Here is a 19,985-nt window from a genome sequence, read left to right on the forward strand (position 1 = left end):
ATGGAGAATGAAAGATGCACTTAAGTTCCATTAAGTAGTCTGTTTTCTCCCATGCTGGATTCTAGGAATACCTACCACTAGGAATACCTACTACCTGCCTCAGGTAGGAATACCTACCAGAAGTCCCTACCTCTAGCACCATCCCTTCTCAGTACTCGTGGGCCATGTCCTTCAGTCCCCATCATGTTCTCTTTTTCAAGCTCTCTGTCCTTGTCTCTCTGTCTCTATTTCTGTGATTCTTCTAACTGACCATTTGAGTCTCTGTCCCTCTACATCTCCTTGTCTCTGTAGTGTGTCTCTCAATTGATTTCTGATTCCATCTCTCACTGATACTCACTTACTCAATCCTGGGTTTTCTGTGCAATGTAATAAGCAATGATATATCACCCATGACCTGAAAAAGAACCTTATGAGTTCAGGCAGGGGGAGAAATGAGCATTTGCCATGTAGCCTGCCATAAAAAGGTTATTGTTTTCCTGCCTTGGTGCCTAGCCTTCCCAGTGCCCCCTGTTACAGACCTTAAAGGACTGGACTTTATTAAGATGGGTGTGACAATTAGACCATGTTGTCACATTATGACTACTGTGGGCTATTCTTCCACTATGTGATACATCCATAGATAGAGAGTTACCTCGTGGCACAGAAATGATTATATTAATATTACATATTAAATCATTTTTCACTTTCTTCAGGCTCAAAGGTTTTTTTCTTCTGATTTTAGAAGTAATGAAACCATTTCCGGGCCCCTAAAAGTACTGTGCTAATGATGCCTAGTGAATAATTCACTGCAGTGATTCCCTCCCCCACTCTTAGCCTTCTGGAAGGGCATAGGATGAACACTCAGGGTTGGCATCTCTGAGTCTGGCAGGTGGTTAGCAATCAGGAGAAATCATTTAAATGAACTTAATAAATATGTCCTTCCTGTGGATGGAGAAACCTCTCAAATTGTCCACTCCACACTTTCAAATTCCTCAAGAAACTGTGAATTTGTTCCAGACTTTTTAGGCATCCAAAATAACTGAAACTGGTGTTAATTGTGTACTTTGTAAATACTCAGGGGCTGGGTAAAATTTCCTGCTCATACCTAGCCCAGAAAAATATGCTATATCATATGCCTCTGAATGCCCAGCCAACTCCACAATAAAATAAAGGCATAAGTATGTAATTTTATATAAATTGTAAAAATGAATCATGAGTTTCTATCAAGTACTATCATAAGAACTGTGGTGTAGGCCTAGTTATGATAGGATAAGTACTGCCCTTAAAGTACTAGAGTTCAAACATAGATACAGATATAGCCCAACTATAATATAAGGTGCACTTCCCCCCCCACACACACACACCCAGGAGCTGAAATTCAGTATCAGATGGTAAGAAATTTAATGGAGACAGGGAGTAGCTCATAAATAAGCTCTAAAAAATTATTTTAATGGAATAGAATGAATAAATGCAAATAAACTGGGTATGCAGAAATGACCAAATTTTATGTCATGGGAGTCATAGATTCTGTCCTGACTGAGAACACCTCAATCCTCAATCAGTCAGAAAGACAAGACACCAACTTCTCTGGGCAAGTGCCACCTAATACCTTATGGCCTTTGTTCTTGGGCCTCTCCATCCTGACACTGGATGCCTTATTTTGGGAGAATATTTAACAGGCTATCCAGGTCAGTTTTATTTTATTGTCTCCTTGTGACAGGAAAATGAGAGATAATTTTCATCCTTCAACTGAGAACAGGAGTTTTAGGAAGGTCAGATACCCAAAGCCCCATCCTTCCCAGAACCTCAAATGAGGCTCTGCCCCAGGTTGCTGGTAGTTCATGTCTGCCCTTATTCTCTCTTATTACTTATCCCTTCCTTGTCTTTCACTCAGGACTATTTCCATCAGATTTTCCAGACCAAGAAAGAGTCACCACTCTTCACCCAGACGGAAAAGATACAGTGCCTGCCACCATTTCATCTGAATGAGACAGACCTACAGAATGAGCAGATGTTGACTGTGCCACACGAGTGCCACTGTGGAGTAACTGATAGGGCTAATGACTCTGCTTTCTCAGGAAGTTCTAAAGAGAAGAAGAGAAGACACACACTCTGACCTACATATGTTTGTTGTTAAGGCCGGTAGTGATAGGTGCCTCCAGGAGGCACTTCTACTGATTTGTACTTAGTTAAATCTTTTTTTTTTTTTTTAATGTGTTGTGGTGTTGTTGTTGGTGGTGGGGTGTCTATAGCAGAGGATTTTGATGTATTTTTGCTCCCTGGATAGACTACTCTCTCTGTGGGGGCATCCAAAGCATATTAGAGACATCTGAAGCCAAGCAATACTAACCTATATAGAAAGCTGCACATTTTTCAACTGAGTCCACATTGTTTATATTCCATAATTATTTTGTAGGGCTATGGTTTCCAGACTTTAGTTTACATAAGAAGGTGGGGAATTTGATAAAATTCTCAGAAATCTAACAAATGTCTAAATTCTTAGGAATTTATATTTTGCAGGTTTAATTCTTTGGAAACTTAATTTACAGATGAGCAAAATGAGGCCTCCGAATATTAAGTGATTTGCCTCAAAGTAGACTTGCTCTTTTTTACACATAAGATAATTCCCATACCTCTGAGCTATTCCACCTAAATATTTCTTCTTTCAGGATTATCAATTATCCAAGAGATATAAGCCAATCCACGGTGAAAGATATTAAGCAAGATGTATTTTCCATCTGGAGCAATGCGATCCCCTTTCTTTTCCAAGTGAAAAATCAAGATGCAGACATCAAGGTTTCTTTCTGGGACTTAGGTAAGAAACTGACATGGGAGGGAGGGCAAGTTGTCCCATGTAAAGGGCAAATGGTTTCAATCCATAAACAAAAACCCAGTCCACCAGTCCAGCTTTTGAAAAACAAAATCAGACAAAGCTAGTGGAAATTGATAAATCTATAACACAGAGAAGACATCTTCAGTCTAATGTAGCAGGAGATTAGGGGAGAAGATGCACTGTGTAGTGAACAGAGTGCAGGATGGTGACTATATATTTGCCTGTCAAAAGGAAGTTGTGTAGCCCTTAAATCTGTTGAGATGCTATTCAAAATTAATCTAACCTGTCACGGCTGGTGTGACAAATCGACCAGGAAAACGTGAGGGTAAGAGGATGGTGAAAAGAAATTAAGAGACAAAGAGATGGGGACAGGAGGGACACTGAGGAGTATGTCCAACAGTGCTGATTTTATTACACATCTTACAATCATTTATAAGGCACAATAGAAGGAGTATCAGTACCTAGTCAGATGACCACAAGTTTCTATAACAAGTTTACATTAACTACAAGCAAACCTCGTGATGCCAGGTAGTCTCAACTAAAGCCATTAGCAAGACAATCAACCAGGGAGTGGGTTATGGGAGGTACAGGAACAACAAGGACCAACTAAAAACTCATGACCCTGACCACATTGTTCCCTTCTGTAGGGAGAGTGTGTGGGAAGTCACCTAGGCGAGCGCACGACACATAGCACAGACCCTTTTCTCAATGTTACTCAACTTTCCCATCCTTAACCTTGTCAAGGTGTCCAGACTTTGAAGGAGACACCAGTCAGGGCCTGGTTTGATCCCCGACTCCAACCGTGCCGTGGCCTCCAACACTAACCCATTTATAAAACACTGCAGTGTTGGAGCACCTGGGTGGCTCAGTGGGTTAAAGCCTCTGCCTTCGGCTCAGGTCATGATCCCGGGGACCTGGAATAAAGCCCCACATCAGACTCTCTGCTCACCAGGGTGTCTGCTTCCCTTCCTCTCTCTCTGCCTGCCTCTTTGCCTGCTTGTTACCTCTTTCTGTCAAATAAATAAATAAAATCTTTAAAAAAAACCCCAATAAACAAAAAACAACACTGCAGTGTCTAAGTTTCCTTCCCCATTTTCCTTCCGTTTTGGGAAGTTTTTGTGTCTAACGTATAATCTTCACTCAATCTCTGCCATCTTTTCTTCTTTTACCACAGAAGATAAGACATGGCTAGATTTTTGGTGCCACCCCATTCTTCTGCATAGATGGTGCCTTAACCCTCTCACACCTCTCGTGTTATCCAGTTGCATGGTACTCCAAGGCACTGAGGCTGAAGAGGCTCATTCCTGCCCTTTCCCTGATCCTCCATTGTGACAATAACTTCTGTCATTGTCCACAGCCCATGGAGATTGCTGGCCCTTTGATGGACCAGCTGGTGTTTTAGGTCATGCTTTTTTACCAAATTCTGGAGCTTCAGGAGTTATCCACTTTGACAGAAGAGAACATTGGTCAACTTCAGACAGAAGTAAAGACCTACCTGGTAGGAATGCTAGAACTCTCTGGCAGCACAGGTGTTGGTAATGATGATCTTCAACTGGGCTTAGAATGCAGTGAAGAGAGTAAAGTGAAGGACTTAGTGTCAGGGTGAGGTGGGAAGGTTTGGTTGAGGAACTGGGTCTCCTACTTGAGTGGGGGAAGTTGGGATCATTTCTGAACAAAGATGCTCCTATCATGAACACATTGTCACATTTTCTTTTCTCTGTTATGACTTTGTTTCCATTTATTGTTGCCTCAATTTTCTCCATGCTTCTCGTTCACTTCCAGTTTATCTGTCCATCTATTCTGCCATTCTGTTTCCCACTAGATTCCGTCTCTCTCTGCTTGCCTTTATCTTGCTCTCTAATATTTGTTATTTCTTCCTTTTCTGTTCTTTTTTCCTCCCTTCTTTTTCTGCCTTCTTTATGCATAGTTAATATGTACACATTTGTCGGTACCTTTTCAGGATTTAGTTTGTTCCTTGTTGCTATTCATGAGCTTGGCCATTCTCAGGGCCTGCTGCACTTCAAGTCTGAACTCCATAATGTATCCCAGATATGTGAATCGGGACTCTACAACCTTCCATCTTGATGGTGATGATATCAAAATAATCCAGCAACCCTATGGTCTGTGCCTGCTGGAAGGGAGGATATCTGGACAGGAAATTCCACTTGGAGTTTACTGTCTTCTTCTGTCCTCATAAGGAGAAAGATGGTCATCTGAAATACCCCAGTGTTAACACAGAAGAATCATTCAACCTGGGTTTTAGTAGCTTCACTGGGAGATCAAAGAATTCAAGGCCTTAACATAGCATTGGGGACTGCTTGAACTAATCCCTAACAAATGGATTCCATTTAAGACAGCTGAGTCAAAGCTCAAAATACTTCTGGGTCCCCATAAAGATCGTTTTCAAGGGTAAAAATTTGTTCTTACAATTTTGTATATCTCAGCATTTCATATATTCTGTCACTGTGATCAAGGCAAGAGAGAAGAGTATATTAGAATGGAAAACTAACAGATATGGCCATAGAAGTCTCAAATTAGCTGAAAAGGTAAGAAAAAAAATAAGAATAGGAATAAGTCTTTCATATGTAATTACATGGGTAGCATTTGAGGAATGTTCTTTATGCTGTATTGAAGATTACAGCTATAGAGACCAAGTGTTAGGATGGTGGCCTATCCACTTATTAGCTCTGAAAGTTTCAGTAAATATATTTAACCTCCTTATAACTCAATTTTTAAAATTTCTTCAAATGTCTTTAATTTCTCTAAATTTATTTAAATAGACTTTAAATTTCTTGTTCTAAGAATGAAACTGACATGAGAGAGACTAAAGGAGAAAGAAAACAGATTAATTACATGCACATGGAAATGCAATGATAAAGTTGAGACTCAAAGAAATGACCAAAGTAGGTAGCTTTCATGCTTTCTAGACAAAGTATCTACACTTTACATCCCCAATTCTCTTAATATTTACTTTTGAGAACCAAAACTCAGACAATTGACTTTTTGAAAGATCCCTGAAATTAACTGTGGTATGATTGGCAAGTGTAAAAGAGACAATGCATATAAAACCAACATCAGTAATGAAAAAAGGCAATATTTTGACACTCCTGAAGACATTGAAAAATCATAACGATGTGTAATGAGTAATTTCTAGTTAATAAATATCAAAATACATACCTAAAATATACATTTTTAAACATAGCTTATAAAAACAGGCAAAGGGATAACTAGAAAATCCAAGTAGCCCTAGAAATGCTTAAAAATATAATCTATAATTATATTTCTTCACAAATATTTTCAAAAATGAAAAGAAGAAAATCTGAACAGTCTTTTAATTATTATCTATCAAACCTATACATAAAAACTACCCCAGGATAGCCATTTAATAAAGACATCATGCCAACCATATGCAAAATATTCCAGTAGGAAAAAAATTTTCTAAGGTTATTTTCATGAAAACACGAAAGGTTATTTTCTGTAAAACATGACAAAAACATTATAAATAAGGAAAATTTCAGGGTACTCTCACTGATGAACATAGATGTGAAGATCCTGAACAAAATATTAACAAATTAAACCTGCTAATAAATAAGGGAAGGTCAAGTAACATGTCTAAGTTGGGTTTGTTCCAGAAATTTAAGGGTGATATTTGAAAATCAATCAATATAATTAATCACCTTAATAGGATAATGAAGGAAAATCATATGAATCATAAAAATCACAAGTCTCAATGGACATAAAATAACTATGAAATTCAACATCTATTCTGGGTAAAATATTTAATCAAATAAACAAGAGAAAGTAACATGTTCTCTGATAAAAGTGTTACCAAAAAAAAATCCTAGCAAACATACATTAATAAGGAAATGGTGAGCACGTTACCTTTGAGAGCAACAGAGGGAAAATAACATAACTTTCATCACTTCTGCTCAACACTTTACCAGGGATCTTAACCAGTGCACTGAATCAATTGTAGTGTAAACCCTGACAGTTGGTTTCTCTTTTTTGTGATACAAGTACCTGACTTAAGCTTTGATTAAGCCTCCACTTTAAGAGGCATTCATTTCAAAGATCACTATTTCAGGTAAATACTTTGCCAGCCACACCACTAGATAGAGAACAAGGTCAACTAAACCAATGCCATCCCTCCCCACTCCCTCTGAGGCTCCTTAGTTGACTGACCATTTGTGCCACGTGCTTTTTGTCTTCTCTCTCTTTAAATTCCAGCTCTTAAGTTTTAAATTCACCAATAAATTATCATGTGATTTCACTCATATGTGAAATTAAAGAAACAAAACAGATGAACATAGGGGAAGGGAGGGAAAAAATAAGATGAAATCAGAGAGTGAGACAAACTATAAGAGATGCTTAACTCTATGAAATAAACTGAGGGTTGCTGGAGGGGAGGTGGGTGGGGGATGGGGTAACTGGGTGATGGGCATTAAGGAAGGCACTCGATATAATGAGCACCAGGTGTTATATGCAACTGATGAATCACTAAATTCTACCCCTGAAAATAATACTACACAATATGTTAATTAATTGAAATTAAATTTTAAGAAATCACCAATAAAGAGTGAGCCCAAGAAACTCTAGTCCAATAGGAGAAGTACTCCGGGCCCCTGTGCAGAAGTGGGCTCTCTCTCCTCCCCCAACCTCTACCCCACACCTTGCTATGTTGCCCCAGGTGTGCCATGTAATTTCCTGGTCCTATACCTTTTATTTTTTCCCTCAAAGATAGGTAATAGTTCTTGCCGAAGGCATCTTGCAGTCATTGTATATATATATATATATACATATATATATATATACACACACACACATATAGAGAGAGAGAGACACACACACACACGTATATATGTCAGAACCAAAGATTTAGAAAAAGATAATTTATAAGTGCTATTCATATTAGCATAAATTAGTATCAAATAGCTAGGAATAAATATAATGTAAGATATATAATAGTTCTTATTTGTGAAGCATAAAACAATACTGAGAAAAAATAAAGACCTCAATTAATTGAGGTCTGTGTTCTCAGATTGGAAGACCTGGTAACCTAAAACTTTCAATTCTCCCAAAATAGAGCTATGGATTTGATATATTCACAATGAACGTCCCTATACAGATCTTAGTGGATGGAAATTGATAAGCTGTCTATAAAATTCATAAGGAAGTGCAAAGAGGTGGATTGTCAGGTATAAGCTTAAAAAAAAGAATGTATTAAGAAGTCATGTTCAGTACTAAGCACAGTGGAAGTAGTGATGAACTAGATAATCGTTTTGCCTCTACAGAAGTTAGTGTGGTGACTTGAATCCTGTTGTTGCTTAATAAATGATTATTAAGTATGAACATCCTGTTCAGTGAGAACTTGTAAGCACCTTGCAACAGAAGGGCTCTCTGCACTTAATTACCACAGTTCTATATGAATGTCCCTAATGAAGCTGAAGTTTCAATATCCCTCTGGGATGGAGTAGTTATTCTTCGATTCTCAAATGCTCATTCAAGGAGAGAAAACTGTTACATTTGAAAGTAAGGACCGGGAGTGGTGGAGAGAGAAGGAGGGAGCCATTTATACAATTTCCAGTATCATAATCATATGCTCTTGCAACAGCTGTGCTTAAAGGTTGTTTATATTAATTTCATCTCTGAGGAGCCATCAGACTCTGAAACCAGCCTTACTTTTCTATCCTGGGAGAAACCAGGAGTATTTATAGAGAAGTAAAAGTATTCAAGCCTCACTGTTCATGGAATCAAAGGTTTTCAGGACCTGAGGTTCATGGATAATCATAATAGTAGCATCTGTAACCAGTACAGAAGTGACTTACAGATAGAGAAGGGAGTTCTTCTCAAGTGAGGGCTAAACTGAAACAGAACTAAAAGCAAAGAAACGAGAAGACAGGGGCAATAAAAGGACTGGAAAAAGATAGTTACACTTGTTTTTTCCTAAATTTGTGAAAGGACACAGATTTAGGTGAAATAAAATACAAGAAAATGGCAGCAGGGGGCAGATTAAGAAGGATAAAGATGTTTAGAAACTAACATGGCAGAGAGAGAGAAAGCCCCAGAGATAGAAACAGAAAGAGAATATGATTTTACCTCCAATGGAGGAAAGTTTAGACAGAGAAAGACACAAGGAAACTGGATCCTTTGGGAAAATGGCTCCTGGTTATGTGATTAAGCATTCATACTGATGTGATAATCTTATAAAGTCAGGTAAGTATAGTTTTTAAATTAAAAATAAACATCAGGTAGATTTTGGCACAATTTGTGTTATTATACAAAGACCAAAGAGAGTAAAATCATTCAGACAATGCACAATTTATGCAGGAGGGGAAAGTGAGTGTCATTTTCTTTAGAACAGGTTTAAAAACAATATGAAGTGTATGACATATTATAATGTCTTTTTCCAACAATTTTAATATAGGCTAGTCAGTGGGAAGAAGGGATTTTTTGAGAACCACAGCAAGATCCCAGAGAGGCTGTGGTAAAATGGTGTCCTCACCCTCAGCGGCTCTCCCTTAATTGGAATAGGTGAGTGTGCGATGTGAGTCTTTTCATGCTCTGCCCTTGAAATGCCTTGAAATGAGTCTCAGCCTCTTTTGACTATTTCTTTCTTACTTTACCATTACTAAGTTGTGTTAAAATAAGTCAAGAACCACAAAGAATCATTGTGAATGACATAGACACAGAGTCATAAAAAAAATAAACAGAGAAAGGACAATCATAAAGGGACTGAGAAAGAATGAAAGATATGACAGCTACTTGGTGAGAGAGAAAGACAAGAAAGAGCACAAATGTCTGAGCTTTAAATCTATGCACAGGTCTGCAACTGAAGTTTTCTAAACCTTGCAATCTGAATTTAGAGGGCTCAGACCAGGGAGAAAACCATTTCTAAACACCAGTGATCCACTTTATTTTTTGCAACTTCTCTGAGAATTAAAGAAAATGTGATTTATATCAAAGTTGAAAGAGAAAGCATAGAATGATTTCCTGGCATGGAGTAAACTACTTACCTTTTGTGGCCACAATACATTCTCTTTGTGTGGGTGTGTGGGTGTGTAGGTGTGTGTGTGTGTGTGTGTGTGCACACACATGCCCATGTATGCTGTATACTTCAATGTTAAAGTCTAGAGTGTTTTCATGGGTTGAGCTTTAGAACAGAAATTAGAAGAAATATTTCTGAGTGAGGAGGAAGAAAAAAGAAAGGCAGCTGGGGACTTTAGTAGATTTTGAAGACCAGAGAGAAAAATGTTACTTGGAGGTAAAGAAAAATAAATGCATGGAACTGATATTCTGCCTGGTAGATGCAGAATTGCTTAGCTGACTGCTTTCTCCAAGACAAGGGCCCCAGTGAATGTTCAGTTTGGGACCCTTAGGACTGGAGAAAAGGACCAGGGAGGTGTCTCACTCCTAGTGATGGGATGCCTGGGCTTGGGGGAAAAAGGAGAAAATGGCAAGTCTGTCTTACTACATGGAAAAGATGGCTTGGTATTTCCTTCTGTTCTTCAGATTGTAGATTCTAAGGTGAAGAGTTTTTGGAATTACAGATTATTCAGCCTGGAGAACTTTCAGTGTTAACACTATAAAAAAAATGCAGATAAGAATCCACCAAGGGGGTAATTAAAAAAAAAAAGTTTTATAAAATAAAATAGAGACAATAAAATGTCAGTACTGGACAAATGAAACCAATGAACAATCTGGGCTACATTTGGAAAGATCTTCACTTCAGGCCAGAGCTGAAATCTTTTAAGAGTTCAGACACTAAGTGTCTACAAGGTAGGATAAGGGAGATGCTGAGATGTTGCAGAAGAGATGTCTGACCTTAAGGGTTGGAGGAAGTAAGGGCACCTGGGTGGCTCAGTTGGTGAAGCTTGCTCTCTCTCTTTCTTTCTATAATGAGAGAGAGAAAATAAAAAAGAGAAAAGATGGGGTAAGTGAAGAATTTTCTCAAGGACAGTCAACGGCATTAGACAGGGCTAAAATAAGGAAGCAGAGAACTGAAGGGACAGAGAATTCCACAGGGCTTAGCTGCTGTGACCAGTGTTATCAGCCTGGGGAATAGCAAGACCAGCATCAGCAGAGGTGATCACAGTGAAGACTGATGGGAGGAAGTAAGGCCAGACATTAGAATTCTATTTTGAAAAAGGAAAAAAAAAATTGATTGTTTCTAAGAAGTATTGATGGTGGATGCTAAAGGTGACATCTCTGGGATTGCTCTGGGTTCATGGAGGTACATGAACTGGGTCATAAAATTGGAAAAAACATTTAATATTTAAGTTGAACGTTTACAAAATATGATTATAGGCATCATTTTGAAAGAAAAATGCAGGAGAAGATCAATAGAAATGAAGCAGATATTATCCACTATTACTAACAGATGTTTAATTTAAATATATTGTTTTAATTTTATTTTGTGGGAAGTGATATAGGAAGAGTTTTAATAGTTACATTGTAATCTTATGATATATTGATCATAATAAATACTTTTCCTGCAACTGAGAGGAGTTTAGATGAAGGAAGAATTGCTATATTAAACAGCAAAAAATATGCAAGTGTGCTAGGATTATGAACTTTACTCTTTTTCATGTCTCCATTTTATATAATGTGACATTTATTTTTTATTATTAAAATATTAAATATTCTCAATCTTTAAAATATTATAAAGTATTAAATAAAACTAAATATGAAGGGAAATTATTTTACTCCTTGGGAACAGTTCAGTTGTTATGAATTAAGAGACTGTGTAGAAGCAACAAAAGATAACTCAAGAACATCATTGACAGGAAACTTAATGCAAATTCATAAACATTTACTCTGTCTTTTCTATAGTTTTATTATTATAATGTTTGATAAAAATGTCTTTATATACTCTTCTACTGCTTTACTTTTTAGTGTCCTCAGTGCAAATTCATCAGATTTATTGTCAGAGATGACCAGATTGTATGGTACACACTTTTTGCTCTGGAATTTGGTGCTCTACTGGGAACTGATTCTCATGTAAGAACCTTTAGAAGTACATCCTTCCTATCTCTGTGAGGTTAGAGGAAAGATACACTGTATCCTGATTGCACTGCTCATGTTCACACGGGATAATTTTGAAGGAAAAAAGAGAAAACATTCTTTACTGTTTGCCAAAGGTCACCATGGTGGTCTGGAGTAACAATAACACTATAGAGCCCATATTTATTCTGAGGGGATTTCCTGGATTGGAGTATGTCCATTCTTGGTTCTCAATCCCATTCTGTTTTGTGTACTTGGTAGCATTCATTGGTAATGTCACCATCCTCTCTGTCATTTGGATAGAGTCCTCACTCCACCAACCCATGTATTACTTCCTTTCCATCTTAGCACTGACTGACCTAGGTATGTCCATGTCCACACTTCCCACCATGTTTGCTGTGTTATGGCTGGATGCTCGGGAGATCCAGGCAAGTGCTTGCTATGCTCAGCTCTTCTTCATCCACACATTCACATTCCTGGAGTCCTCAGTGCTATTGGCCATGGCCTTCGACCGTTTTGTTGCTATCTGTCGTCCACTGCACTACACCACAATCCTTAACAACAGTGTAATAGGCAAGATTGGTTTGGCCTGCTTGCTAAGAAGCATGGGTGTTGTACTTCCTACACCTTTGCTCCTGAGACGTTATCACTACTGCCATGTCAATGTCCTTTCACATGCCTTTTGTTTGCACCAAGATGTTCTGAAATTATCCTGTTCAGATGCCAGAATCAGCAGTGTCTATGGACTATGCGTAGTTATCACCACACTGGGCGTGGATTCAGTCTTCATACTTCTTTCTTATGTTCTGATTCTGAATGCTGTTTTGGGCATCGCATCTCATGAAGAGCGGCATAAGGCCCTCAACACATGTGTGTCCCATATCTGCGTGGTGCTCATTTTCTTTGTGCCAGTTATTGGGGTGTCAATGGTCCATCGCTTTGGGAAACATCTGTCTTCCATAGTTCACCTTATCATGGCTGATATTTACCTGCTTTTCCCCCCAGTACTTAACCCTATTGTCTACAGTGTCAGGACAAAGCAGATTCGTCTAAGAATTCTTCGCAAGTTTGGACTAGGGAGGAGGTTTTAAATAACCTATATTCTCAAGATTTCCCACTGAAAAAATCTTGGGGCAGCTGTCTGAGTAGATGAGAAGTAAAATACTTGGGTCTTGGTCAACAGGTTAAATATATAATTCTTTCACTCCCTTGATATGTGATCTCAGTTAATCATCAACCCTTATGAGATTCAGATTTTTCATAACCAAATTGTGCTAAGTATGTTCTTTTCTATGCCCCAAATAATTGAGACTTACAAGGGACAATGTGTGTAAAAAAGATTACTTTTGAAAACTACAAAATTGTTGATATCATTAAATTATTACTATGAATGACAATAATAGAATTTTATTCATAAAATGTAGCTGTTTATATAATTTCTCATGTTTATGATGCAGAAATAAATCTCTCTCATTTGCCCATATTGTGTCTCTCAATGTCATATTTTTTAATGAAAAGATTTCTGACTTCTTGGGGCAAGTTTGGAAATTGAGTTTTTTGACAAGACTTTGAATTTCTACTGTGGCTGTTGGCTCTAAACTAAGTTTTCACCTCATCATCACACAGTGATAGGTCTTTTCTCCCCTGGCCACTGCAGGTCTATCAGCTTCTTCAGTTTATCAGCAAATACTGAAGAAGACACATGGGAGTTGCTCCAGAAAGCCTGAGAGGCATATGTGTAGATTCTTTGTTCAACAGCACAGAATTTCATGTCTTCCTCAGTGAGTAGGTTTGGAGTTGTGCAGAATAGCCATCATTATCTTTTAATAAAAATGTTCTCCTCTTGTTCTACATTTCTATGTAGATCTTTAGTATTATTGTCTTTCTCAGTTTCTTTGTTGTCAATAACCTGTGACTTCTCTTTTTTCACTAATATGCTTTACACATATGCTTTCATTAGTGATATTTTACTATTTATCATGACTGCTACACTAACACATCACTCTCGGGCTGGCCTCCCCCAACCATCATAAGTGTACTCATAAGTGTAAATGATATTGCCTATTTGTTCATCCAAGTAAAACATACTGAGAAAAATGAAATATATTTTGCAGCACTCGCTGCTTGCAATACTGTGGATATGTAAAATATAGAATGCATGGTCTTAATGTTAAAGAATTAATGTTTAATAGCAGAGACACATTTATAAAAGGATTATTAAAGTTAACAGATGCTATCATTGAAATAAGTAAATAGTACAATATTGTTATTAAAGATTGAAGCAATTGACACTTTGGCTGCTGGAAGGGCCGTCAGTAAAGAGCCTTTGCCTTTCAGCCTCTTCAAGAATTTCCTCAGTTGCAGATATGAGCCTCACCCAAGGTCAGGACCTATCCAACTACTGAGATATAAGGTATAAATCCCTGACCTTTTTGGCCAGTGCAAAACAATTCACTTGGACAATTTTACCCCTAGAACCTTCTGTGGTATGGACAATAGATAGCATCAGATATGACTCACAGCTCAATTTCTCCTTCTGACAATTCTACTTCTATCCCTCTTCATCTTAGGGTGTTTATCCCAAGGACTCTCTATCTGAAACATATTGCAGACTAAATTTTATTTCAAAGTTTGCTTTCTTAGAAACCCTGGGGTGAGAGGTTCCCAGAAAAACTGTGATAAATATGAAAGATGAAATTTAATTCTCACAAAGACATCCTTGTGCAGGAAGGTGGAACAAAGTAAGAGCAAAGAGCCATGATTTTTTATTCTAAGCCTTAAGAAAAGGCTAAATTCAGTGTATGAGCCTGGGAGAAGGTACATAATTCTTATTCCTCTACTCCTAAGCATTGTGTGTAAGTATAGACAGAAAAGGGTTGTGGAGGCTCTCATTTGGCTAGGTTGAGAAAAGGAAATTTCAACTGTTCTTGCATGCTTTCTACCTTATCCATTAGAGTTGTTAGCATGTTAATTAATAATAAGGTTTTTAAATTCCTGGTCTGATAATTCAACTATCCTTGTCATACTTAGTTCTGATGCTTGCTCTGTTTCTTCAAATTATATTTTCAGCCTTTTAGGAAGCTTCTTCCCTCCCCTAATAGCTGTACATGATGTACCAAGTAAAAAGAACTACTTTAAATAGGGTTTTATTAATATACATGAAGATATGTGGGGGTAGGCAGAAGTATCCTATAGTCTTATGATTAAGTTTCAGTCTTTCAGTGAGACTATCTATATGCCTGAAATTTGAACTTCACAGCTGTTTCTTAGTTTGTTTTATTTTGTTTTGTTTTAATTCTCCTGCCTTAGATGAAATAGAATAGCTAGCATGGACTGGAGTTGGGTATTTCCATCTCCCACATGGACAAGCTAGAGAGGGCTGGAGTTGGGTATTTTGCTTTCCTAAGGTCAGTTAGATGCTAATACTCTAGCAGGTTAGGCCCTGATTAACTAATTTCTCCTAAGGCCTTATGAAAATGAACAGAGAGCAATGGCATATTTCAAAATGGTCCCTTTCCCTTCTCCATGCTTGGAGCATGAGAAAAATTTTCTCCAGTGTTTCTGGAGGCAAATATCACGTTATTTTACTCTCCACCCTCTGCCATTATTGGGTCCCCCTGCGGATTTTAACTGTCAGACTTATCCACGCTGAGGTTCCAGTAACCTATTAATTTGGTTCAGATTTTCCTACACTAGTGGTGTCTCCTGAAGCCATCTTTCTTGTGAGCCTCTACTCTGTAAGCTGTGACTCCCTATATTCCCTGACTCTCCATTCTTGGTGGTGCTGTTTTGCCCTGTGTCCTTTCTCTCATGGATCCAAGAAGAGATGGTTGATTTTCAGTCTGTTCAGTTTTTTCCTCATTGTTAGGACATGAGGAACCAGAAGAAACTGGACATCAAGTTTATTTTTGTTTTTAAAATCAGATCAAGACTTTTTTTAGTTTAATATGTTTTAATAAGGATTATCAGTATTAGTCAAATATTTTTTCTTTATCAATCTACATTACCAAGTGATTTATCCCTTTTAGTCAGTATATTTTATATCTATTTTACTCACTATATTTTCTATATATGCCTTATTCACTATATTACATATAGTTAATTATACTGTGTGATTTTTGCATGTAAAACAACTTTGATGCTTGACTTAAACAAGCAAAAAGGAGAAAATCATTTGTTACTCCAGACTGATGAAGAAAAAATATTTGACTAAATTTAATACTGATTATGTATTATCATAAAAATCCAACAGGATCAGAGAGTGTGTGTGTGTGTGTGTGTGTGTGTGTCTGTGCATGCGCACACATGTGCATGTAGTCATTGAATTACAGTTATTAATATTTGGTTTCGAATTTCATAATCAATTTTACAGAGTATTTTGCTCTTTGATATTTGTTTTCTGTGATGACATTTTCTGGTAATGGCATACAGTTATACTTGCCTCATAAAAATCATGAAGAAGTGATCCCTCTTTTTATATTCTCTAGAAATACATATGTAGGATTTCTATTCTTCTTCTTCTTTCTGTTTTAAGTTACTCATTAAAAATGCTATCCGGGAGGGACCCGGGTGGCTCAGTGGGTTAAGCCTCTGCCTTCAGCTCAGGTCATGATCTTGGGGTCCTGGGATTGAGCCCCACATCAGGCTCTCTGCTCGGCAGGGAGCCTGCTTCCCCCTCTCTCTCTGCCTGCCTCTCTGCCTACTTGTGATCTCCACCTCAAATAAATAAATAAAATCTTCAAACAAAAAGGCTATCTGGGCCTGGGATTTTCTTTCTATAAAAATTTCAAATAAGGTTTCAAGAAAGACATAAATTCCTGATAATCTGCAGAACACTAGTTTCAGATGGAAATTTCTGGGCCATTATTCCTCAGATATTGGTTCTGTGTTGTTCTCTTCTCTCGTGTATCTTTAGAGCCTTTGAATGTCTCACATGTTAATTATTCTTTGGTCTATTTGTCTGTTTTTTATTTTCATCTTTTTTTTTTTTTCCTTTTGGTGCCACATTAGAAGAAGGTTATTTCAGAGAAGGCTTGATCAAGGCACCAAATAAAGTGCAATGAGGAAAGAAGCTATGATTTATATTTCTAGTGTACTGAAGCCTGTGCCACAACTGACCTTCTGATGATACTTTAGAAGGAGGATCATCTGCTTCCAGACCACAATTGATCTTGGGTAACTGAAACCACATAAAGTGACACCACTTTAAAGTAAGGAGGAACTATTGTAATTTTCCCAACATTCAACTGCTAGTAAATAACTGCTGCCTTTGTCTTTTATTCAGAGCACAGACTTTTTCTAGTACACTATTCTGACTAAATTTACTGTTTTACTCCATCAGAGGATCCCAAGGACACTGCTCAGTTGCTAGCAAATCTGGAGTCCCAGTTTGGGAATTTGGCATAATCATCTCCTTTGTCTGAGCAGGAATAAAATCTCCAGTGGCATTTATCCTCTCTGAAGTTTACATTAAGAAAAAAAAAAGAATGTTCCTGAGGGGATAGCTAGTCAAGAGGGGCAATGCAGTTTAACGTAGTTAAAGCCAAGAAGTGTAATATGGCTAAAGCACCTAGCTGGGTAGAGTCAGAGATGCTGAAAGCAAACATGTTATCTTGGCTCTGGAGGTGCTGAAGGAGAAACGGATGCCTCATTCAGGACCTCTATACTTTCCTTGGAGATCTACCTGCCATTGTGCTTTTTAGTCTTCTTTTATGTCCATATTCAGTGGATTTCTCTACCTGCAACAATTCCCTTGGCCTGGCAGAATGGAGTCCAGCAAATCTGTAGCAGGGTGGATGGCTGTCCACACTTGAGGACTCAGGTATGCCTAAAGGAAGGGTTCAAAAGTGAGCAAAATGGGCAAGAAATTATAAGTACTTAATACTTTGAAGAATCCAAGAAGTAGAAGGATAAGTCAAGAGGTAAGACCAGTCTTTGCTCATGCAAATTCACAGCTTTAGGATAAGTCAGAGGTATTGAGTATCATTTCCCCCAAAGTGAGCCAGAGTATCATCTTCAAAGGCTGATCAAAAGAGCCCTAGGATGGGATACCATTGTAAACTCATCTCCAGATATAGGTAGTACACATGATAGGAACGACGTACTGAAATCTCTGTTCTTTGAAACATTGGTATCTGATATTAACTAAAAATTATACCATTAAAAATGATGATGATAGTGTTCATGGTGACTTGAGTACCTCCTCTATCTCATTCTCCCCTGTATCATACACTCTTGGCAGTATTATGGGCCAAAAAGAAATTTGACAAAATAGTTCTCAAGAGAAGCCCTGAAGTGTAGTGTCTTTATAAGTGATAACTTAGATACTCCAGGTCACACCTGCCTTTGGATTCCTGTTACACTTAAATTTGGTACACTTAAAATTGTGGGTACTTTGGTATCTCCATTAACATTTTGCTTCACTTAAGCCCAAATGTCTCAGACTCTGTGCAAGAACTTTAGCTACATTTTCTTACATAATCTCTTAAGTAAGGTAATATGGTTCCCAGATTTTATGCTCAAAGAAGTTTACTAATCTGTCCAAAGTGATAGAGATAGTGAATGACAGTTGTCATTAGACGTCCTCTGACTCTAGAAGAGTAACACTGAAAGCACCTGTCTACATCCAATAGACCCATTTTTAGAAGATGGATTATGAATATCCTACGTCAGAGGAGTCTTTAAATTGAAGTAATAGGAGAAAGTGATCTCAGAGGGAAGACTTGGCATATGTGGTCAGGATGAAGTCTCAAGATTTTGAAAGATTTGAGGCAAGGTGTCAAGGAAGAAGAAAATAAGTGTGCTCAACTGTCAACATGATGACAGTTATTGTTCAAGTGATGTTGAAGCAGACCAGAAGTTTGTGACTATAAAAAGCTAGGATAATTAGAGAGGTGTATAAAGACCAGCATTGCCCAATATGTTATGAATAGTATAGTGTATACATCACAGGATGAGGATATGTAAAGCAGTTCTTCTCTTCATTGTTCTCTCTCCAAAAATGCAAGGAAGATGGTAGCAAAGTGGAAAATCTCCTGCGGTCATTGTAGGGGGTGAGGGAATTACTTATTTTTATTATGTCTGTCAGAGAAAACTATGGAATGTAATTGTATTGGTGGAGCAAGATACATTGGGGGTCACATGAATTTTGGAGAAACTGTGACATCAAATATGCTAAGTAGAAAAAGAATTTATGTTTAGTGTCCAAAGTAATGGGAATTGGGTGGCCATAATGTCTAAGTAATTAGTCTTTAGGGATCTTTTCTATAATGCCTCATCTTCCCCAGTCCCTGGTCACTTCTGCCTCTTATGTTCCCTACAGTGCATTCCATCTATTGGGACCTGAGCCCTGAGCACTAAAACTCTAACACTCTTAATATAAAATGTCAGGTGTTCTTTTTGTTATTGTTGTTTTCATTTTTTTAAGAATGCATTTCTGTGTATCCTTGCCCTATTAGGCATCATTCCAAATTTCCTTGAGTAGGAGTAATTTCCCTTTCCACAACTCCCTATGGAACCCAATATACCATTGCTCCCTTGACATGCATGCCTCAAATTTATCCTAATAAAATTAAATTAATCTTACCTGCTAGTTTCACAAGTTCTTCATGAGGTCCTCTTGAATTTTTGCTTGTTTGTTTCAATAGATGACACCACAGTCTACCAAATAATTGAAATTGCCTTGTTTTTTTTTTCTTTTTCACATTCCTACCATATGACCATCAACCAGTATCTTTTCTCCCTATGCAACATTTATATCTATTTATCCTTTATCATCCCACATTTTACTTTCATCCACTTTTAAATATTACTATGATAACCTTCTAAAGGATTTCCCTGCCTTCTATTGCCAAACTTTAGTCTATTCTTATCAATGATTCTAGTTTGATGGCAATATAATATAAATGTGGTCATACTGTTTACTTTTTATTAAAATGACTATATTGTGTCTTCTAAGATTAAGTCTAAGTTCTTTATATTTATACACAAATTCCTTCAAAATTCTGGTCCATTTCTATTCAATCTTCACTCTGATAACTATCTGAAAATCACCCTATCCTACTGTTTTGCTCAGTGGCATTCATTTACATGTATAATGCTAACATCTTTCTGCATTTACCTGGTTTTCAATCAGCATAGAATAGCCAACAAAGCTTTTTGTTCCCTCTATTTT

General features: G+C 37.5%; 1 protein-coding gene and 1 pseudogene across 2 annotated transcripts; both read left to right on the forward strand.

Moving 5' to 3' along the window:
- The first annotated feature begins 431 nt into the window (after positions 1-431).
- Positions 432-5,075, forward strand: LOC309840296 (matrix metalloproteinase-26-like; annotated as a pseudogene). The gene is made up of 6 exons: positions 432-542; positions 1,874-2,010; positions 2,649-2,794; positions 4,170-4,295; positions 4,773-4,932; positions 5,011-5,075. The product of its transcript is annotated as a matrix metalloproteinase-26-like (transcript).
- A 6,880-nt stretch (positions 5,076-11,955) lies between these two features.
- On the forward strand, positions 11,956-12,903 carry LOC309840145 (olfactory receptor 51L1; the record flags this gene model as incomplete). Its single annotated transcript, XM_082682211.1, has 1 exon — positions 11,956-12,903. The coding sequence occupies one exon, from the start codon at positions 11,956-11,958 to the stop codon at positions 12,901-12,903; it is 948 nt and encodes a 315-aa protein (XP_082538337.1).
- Between the last annotated feature and the right edge of the window lie 7,082 nt (positions 12,904-19,985).

This window comes from Mustela nivalis (assembly GCF_964662115.1).
Source record: "Mustela nivalis genome assembly, chromosome: 9".
NCBI lineage: Eukaryota > Metazoa > Chordata > Mammalia > Carnivora > Mustelidae > Mustela > Mustela nivalis.